The 7,500-nt window shown below is 46.4% G+C and overlaps 1 protein-coding gene across 1 annotated transcript in view; it reads right to left on the bottom strand.

Moving 5' to 3' along the window:
- LOC310802224 (SRSF protein kinase 2-like) overlaps positions 1–7,500 on the bottom strand; it is a 42,952-nt gene that overhangs the window by 11,573 nt on the left and 23,879 nt on the right. Inside the window, exon 3 of the mRNA XM_083666515.1 lies at positions 599–747. Coding sequence (XP_083522641.1) covers positions 599–747 — 149 coding nt within the window. The remainder of the gene's footprint in view (positions 1–598; positions 748–7,500) is intronic.

Genomic DNA, 7,500 nt, shown 5'->3' with positions numbered 1-7,500 from the left:
CAGTAGCCTATAGGGCTATGTAGCACTTAGCTGCACTGAGGACACTCCCTGTTGGCAGAGACAACAACCTTGAGCTCTGGTGCCAGTGCTGCCAAGCATATAAAGCTGCTGCCGCTGGCTAGAGTGACACTGCTGCAAATTACATTAGGAGGCCAGGGAAGATAAAAGAGATAGCATAGGAAGGAGGTAGAGAGGGAGAGAGAGAGAGAGAGAGAGAGAGAGAGGAGGGAACGAGATATGGGCTGGGCAGGGAAGAGGAGGACTTAAGTGTATTGGTGTGTGTGTGTGTGTGTGTGTTGGAGGGGGGCGGTGTAAGAGGTAGAGAGGTAGGGAGAGAGACCATGATGAGACTTGGCGAGCGAGACTAGTGGGAGAGTGAGAGAGAGAGTGAGATGAGATAGAGGAGGGTTTCAGTGTGTGTGTGTGTTTGAGTGTGTGTGTGTGTGTGTGTGTGTGTGTGTGTGTGTGTGTGTGTGCATGCATGCATTTGTGCATATGTATGTGCATGTGCATGTGTGTGCGTGTGCATGTGTGTATCCACACACGTGTGTTTGTGTGTGTGTGTGTGTGTGTATATGAGAGAGGCCTCTCCCCTGACCTTTGCAGTAGTCTGCGGGGTCTTCCTGCTCCTCATCGTCAGAGCCCAGGATCTCCTCCTCAGGCTCCGGGGGTCCGACAGGCTCAGGGGGAGGCGGAGGGGGTGGTGGGGGAGGGGGGGCAGACGGGGCTTTTTGCTGGGTCTCAGGCCTGAAAGGAGAGAGAGGGAGAGAGAGTTTTACCTGACTGCACACGCTGCCTTGAGGGTGTACACAAACAACAACCCAAAAAATAGCTTCACAATAACAAATGAAAAAAAAATACATTAACGAACCAACCAAACAAGCAAGAAGTCTGTGGCCCAGTTCAATTTCTGCCCCAAGCCCTTTGATGGTCAAAGTTCTCAAATAGATTCAAATGGAACCAGGCCCACGAGGAAGTAAACCATTGAGGAAAACAGGTCATATGATAAAAGGCTTTAATGGTAGTAAATAATCATGTTGATTCATTTTCACTGTGACTTCTCGATCCCTGAAACATTGTCACCAGGCTGTGTGGGTGTCCCGCTTTCTCTTCTGATTCTCTATGTGTTTAGCGGTAAAACGCTAGTAAAACGTTCCTTTAACATTCAGCTATCATTGTGTGATGGTGACGAGGCACAAGCCACAATTGTGAGAAGAACAAAAAGGATCAACAACACAAGCATGAAGAATGGTCAACATATGAGTCAGACCAATCAAAAGTATGTATGAGATTTTGTTCAATGGACCAACATTGCTCTTTCAATGGCAGTGTCAGTAATAGCCTTTGTGTGGGTATTCTGAATACTGACACTGTGAATAGGCCTGACCAATAGCTTCAGCAAAAAAATGGGAAATATGATCAAATGCTTGAGTAAAACAAAAAGAGACACACACACACACACACACACACACACACACACATACAGAGTGCGTATGAGGTGTGATAAATCGCGGTCACAGGCGCAGACACATGATGAAGCCTCCCAGTTGTGTTGCCATAGAAACTGCGGAAGAGGGGAAAATCCGGGTCACAAAGCGTTAACTTGGCAGCTAGCTAGGACAACACAACACAACACAACACACTGCTCCTTTGTGGTCTGATACAGCGGCAGAGGACAACATATCCACTTAGCATTAGGATTCCACCACTTACACACACACACACACACACACACACACACACACACACACACACACGCACACACACACACACACACACACACACACACACACACACACACACACACACATAAACATAAACACACAACACACACACACTGTATAAACACACACAGTATAAGCACCAAAACGCACATACACACGCACACACACACACACACACACACACACACACACAGTATGCACATATACATGCACACACACGCACAGTTTAGATTCTGCCCTTGCAGCAAGATGAACCTCCTTTACAAAAACAGTCACGTACAGTATCATAGATCACTTGCATGGACCCAGTGCTTTTATGCCTGCCTGCCTCACACACACTTAGCTACAATAACTCTAAGAGCTCACACTTTACAGTGTGTGTGTGTGTGTGTGGGTGTGTGGGTGTGTGTTTATGTCTATCTGATGGATGTCCAGCACCACTCATACATACACATAGCAGCATCAGCGGGAGAAGAGAGTAGCGGTGGTTGTGAGTCTATGGAGATACCCAGTGTTTACAGCAGGGCCCCAGCTAACCTTAGACACTAGAGCTAGCCTCATCGCTGCTAGCCATTCTCCTCATTGCAGGCATACCAGGCTCCAGTCAGCTGACGGAGAGAGAATAAATAAAGCCACTTCTACCTCAGGACAAATGCATTAGCAATATCTGTGTAGGTTCTATCACAGTAATGGCATAGATTTCCCCCCCCCCCCGCCAGCTTGAAGATACCTATAGAAACCATCAACGGATAAAGTTTATAGGGCCGTGTGTGTGTGTGTGTGTGTGTGTGTGTGTGTGTGTGTGTGTGTGTGGGTGTGTGTGTGTGTGTGTGTGTGTATGTGAGTGTGTGTGTGTGTGTGTGTGTGTGTGTGTGTGTGTGTGTGTGTGTGTGTGTGAGTGTGTGTGTGTGTGTGTGTGTGTGTGTGTGTGTGTGTGCATGCTAACATGTATGACGCTTGCTTGTGTGTATGCATGTGTGTGTGTAGTCATGTGTGTGTCTGTGCAACATGCTATCATAACAAAACATCTTTTTTAATACTACGTCTAGGCAATGTCCTATTTTGTCAAAATAGATGATAGTTATGTATTATAATGTGACAAATAGGATTCTTCCCTTGTATCAATAGCTATGAGAATAACGTCTTATAATAGGAAAAGTGCTTGAACGTCAATATTTGCATGTGCAGGTTATGATACAGGCTGGTGTGTGTGTGTGTGTTTCTTTGTGTGTGTTCTGTTTTTGCGAATGTGTAAGCACCACCTCAGGGTAGCGTGGGCAAAGCAAACTTGCCCTATGTGGAATGTCCTGTCTCTGAGTGTCTGCGTGTCTGTTTTAAAAGTGTGTGTTTGCGTGTGTGTGTGCGTGCGTGCGTGCGTGTGCATGTTTTTGATGTGCGGGTCCAGACAGGAGTCCCAATTACAGTGTTAAGCGTCCTCCACCCTGAAACACCTCGTTGTGTGTGTAGACATGCCCAGAGCTCAACTCCCTCATGATCTGCCTCTCAAGGCTAGAAGACTGTGTGCAGGAGACACACACACACACACACACACACACACACACACACACACACACACACACACACACACACAGAAGAGCTATCCCTCCACACACATCCACTCTCACACCCAGCAATGGCATTCAGTGTCCCAATGTTACATTTTCTCAGCCCCCGCCCCTCTATGGAGTTGGGAATGAGTTCGTGTCTTAAAAAGAGGAGTGTTTCCATCAAAACCTTGTGATCAGAAGAAATCATGGAGATCTATTTTAAGAGTCCCAGACTTTTCCTCTCCAGACTTTTCAACCCATGTACAGAAACAAAGAGGAATAGGGCGAGACAGCAATTTGTTCTGATCCAGGTACTTTGTAGATAATCCTGGAACTTGTGCCAAGATTGGGGAAAACATAGGGGCACTTCCATAGCAACCCAGTGAAAGTAGCCTGAAGTCACGCATTAGTGACACATGTTTATAAAACAGTTTTTTGTATTGGATTTTTGGATTTTCATTCCCGTATGATATTTGCCTATCAACTGCATCATAATTAAAAGTCACTTTAACACCAACCAGTGGATGCTAGCTGGCTAGTAATGCTACCAGTCTATCATAATGGCTGTTAGCATGTTCATTTGACAACAGTGTACAGTGATTGAATTCAAATATGTTCTTAGCGACACCCAAAACAACATAGCAGGCTAATGATGAAACAACATTAGTGTCAGGTTTAAGTGAACAGTCAGGATGACATTGGGGTGTTATTGCTTGGTGTCAACCCTGTAGTTTTCCCCAAAGTGAGGGTGGTGGTCTTATCGATTCCCATTTGTTAAGTATAGGGAGCAGAGAGACAAGGGGATGGAGAAAAGACACACACACACACACACACACACACTACACACACTACACACAGTACTGAACTATAGTTGGTTTAGTTGGAGTATGTCAAAGCAGTGATCCTCCTTTGCCCAAGGCCTGTGTTCTAATTCAGGAGCCAAAAATATAGTCCAACACTGTTTATCATTCTAGTGCGACATGGGAGAGGAGAGAGAAATACACTGGAAAAGCAAGTAGCTGTCCTCACACAGGTCTGGCAAAAGAGAAATGTCTGTATATTTCCCATATTTGGAATGTGTGCAGGGACCCCTGACTGCTCTGTGGACACAGTCACCCCCGTCCCCAGCTTTGTCACACAGTAGCATCCACCCTGCATACGTGTGATACGTTTGATACCATTCCTCATTCTGTTCCATGCATTATAATGAGCCCGTCCTTCGAATTCTCCCTCCACCAGCTTCCACTGCCTGCATCCTAATTTTCCACCATTTCCCCACCCTGTGTGGATTTAAAAGCCTAGGAATGGTATAATATGATGGGCTTTTACATCAATCATATGCTTTTAAATCCATGTAAGAGAGTGCACAAGTGTAGGCTACACTTCAGGGAAAGAGGTGGAGAATTGAGAAGCAGGGCTAGCCTATCAATGTACTGTAGGCCATTGACCTAGGTAATGCATTGATCCCTTAGGACCACTGTCTGTTACCTTGGTAACACGCTGAAGTGGTACTCAAGGTCCTATAAGCTGTAGGTAGGCAAGGTATATTGATCCTAGACGGTACCAACCTTGTCACCTAGGTAACACATATAACACTAAATTGAGAGGCCGGCATCCATTTTGAACGTCATGACTGACACCACTGTCACCTACATAGAAATAAGAACGATTGTATTCTATTTCTACGGTCACCCATAACCTTCATCGCGTTGAGAACAACACTGAAGCCCGGGTAACAGAGATGGCTGTCAACTCAGTGACGCATCAGATGACACCGCTGTCACCTCGATAACACATTGAGACGCTGAGGGCTTAGACACATTCTTCTGGAGACACCATTGAGACATATTCTTCTATTATCAACAATCACAATGATGAGTCACTGATAAACAAGGCCTCTCATCACCTAGGCAACAGCTATTACTAAGCAACACGACAGTCCACCCAGTAACAGATCTATTACTGAACACCGGTGTCCCTTAGTATTACCACCCTGCCATCCCCCTGGTAATACCTCTCTCTATCAGTGATTCATCATCTCTCTCTCTCTCTCTTTCCCTATCTCTTTATCTATCTATTTCTCATTCCATCTCTCAGAGCAGTCCAGCTGACTCATTCTCTCGAATCCTCTCCCCTCGTCTTATCCTCTCCCCCACCTCTCCTCTCCTCTCCTCCTCCTCCTCTCTCCTCTCCTCTCCTCTCCTCTCCTCCTCCTCTCTCCTCTCCTCTCCTCCATGTCTGCACGGGGAACTGAGATTTCACTGCTATTTCAGTCTGCAGCCTGACGTCACTGAGCAACTGCCCCCACACAACCCAGAGTGGCCATTCCGGCTCTGTCGGATACAATGCTTTTCTCCTTGCAATTCCTTGCATCCTCTCCTCCTCCTGTCCTCCTCAAAACGTCATAGGGAAACGAGGAGAGGAATCGAGGAAACCGAACGAGGGAAATAACCGTTACTATGTCGTAGCCTACTCTTTCAATGAATCTCCTGTGTGGACCGTAATGTGGACAGACACACATTTGTGTTGCACCTTTCCATCAGAGTCCCATCTGGTACAGTAAAAATGGGGTCTGGATGTTATACATAAGCAGAAATCCAACAAACTATTCTGCATGAGGATACAAGCTTGTATCCTTCAGCAGGGCACCTCCTCGAGGAGGCAAGGACAGGAGGAGGAATCTTTTTGACAATTGACACGCTCTTAAATATGGCAACCACTTCAGTTTCTGGGTCACAGAAGACATTGAGGACAGAGGAGTTGAGGAGAAGATGGATTTTAGGACAACAGAGAACGGGCTAATATCATTCACATACCATTCCCACCAATACGGTGTACAGTAAATCACAACACACCATCCATGACAATATCACTCCGTACAATACATGACCATGGACCATTGTCTCTACAATACATTTGCTACATCCTATTTCTCCACCCTTTTCCTGAATGATGCACTTGGGCACTTTCCCACATGGATTTGATGAGAATGGATTGGTGTAAGAGCCCGTGCTTAGAGCAATCCTATGCTTAGACATCTGCATGAGAAAGTGCACTTTAGTACATACTTCAGGAGAAGGGTGAAGAAATGGGACGCAGCATCAATCACACACCTGCCCCACCATTATGTGTCTGTACAGCGCATTACCATCAACGGCCATTAAGGCTCTGTCGTGTAGCTACATTATCACACACAAACCTGGCCATTATGAGCTTTTACTGTAAGTACTCACAGTTTTGCCGACATTGGACAGATAAATGTGGAGGCTAGTTTGTGTGTGGGACTGTACTGTAGACAGAATATGGATAGGATTGATTTGTGTGTGTAGTGATTCGCCAGTATCATGCAAACACATAAACAACACACGCACCTGTGCACGCACACACGCACACGCATACACACAAACACACACACAAAAATCCAGCAGGACCGCCATACTCCAGGGTCAGTCCACACCAGAAGAATATTCACAAGAGCACACATATGCATGCATGCATGCAGACACACACACACACACACACACACACACACACACACACACACACACACACACACACACACACACACACACACCATAGCACAGTCAGCCACCCATCCACTGCATGGGAGACTTGTTCGATAGAACCACTTGACTTTGAATAAAATTTGCATTGGGAAAAAGGCTGGCTGGCTGGCTGGCTGGCTGGCTGGCTGGCTGGCTGGCTGGCTGGCTCTGATGTGATGTTAATATTGTTCAACTGGCCTATACCACAGCTCAACCATTACACACAAGCCCCAGCCATCACAAACACACACATACAAGCAAAGACACATAGGCACACAAGAAAGGACACCGTTGCGAACACACACACATGAACGCACGCGTGCGCACACACACACACACACACACACACACACACACATGTACATACACTGCCCTGAAGCAGATGAGGCACATTGACATGACTGCTCACCAAGCAGGAGTACAGAGGGTTGATTCTACCCCATACGACACAAAAGCCAAGATCCACATCCCCCAGCAGCCCCCCCACTGGACACACACACACAGCGATCCACACCAACACAAAGGACAAAGCTTGGGGGGGGGAGGGGGGGTATGATGTACAGTATACTATATAGTATCTGTGTGTTTGTGTGCTTGTGTGCGTGCGTGCGTGCATGTGTACTAGCATTCCCCCACACCATAACAAAATAGACCTTTACCACATACTGTACAGTGGAGCCTATA

Source organism: Argentina silus (assembly GCF_951799395.1).
Source record: "Argentina silus genome assembly, chromosome: 3".
Taxonomy (NCBI): Eukaryota; Metazoa; Chordata; class Actinopteri; order Argentiniformes; family Argentinidae; genus Argentina; species Argentina silus.
Note: the sequence above shows the minus strand (reverse complement) of the source record. Positions and strands in the feature narration are given on the sequence as shown.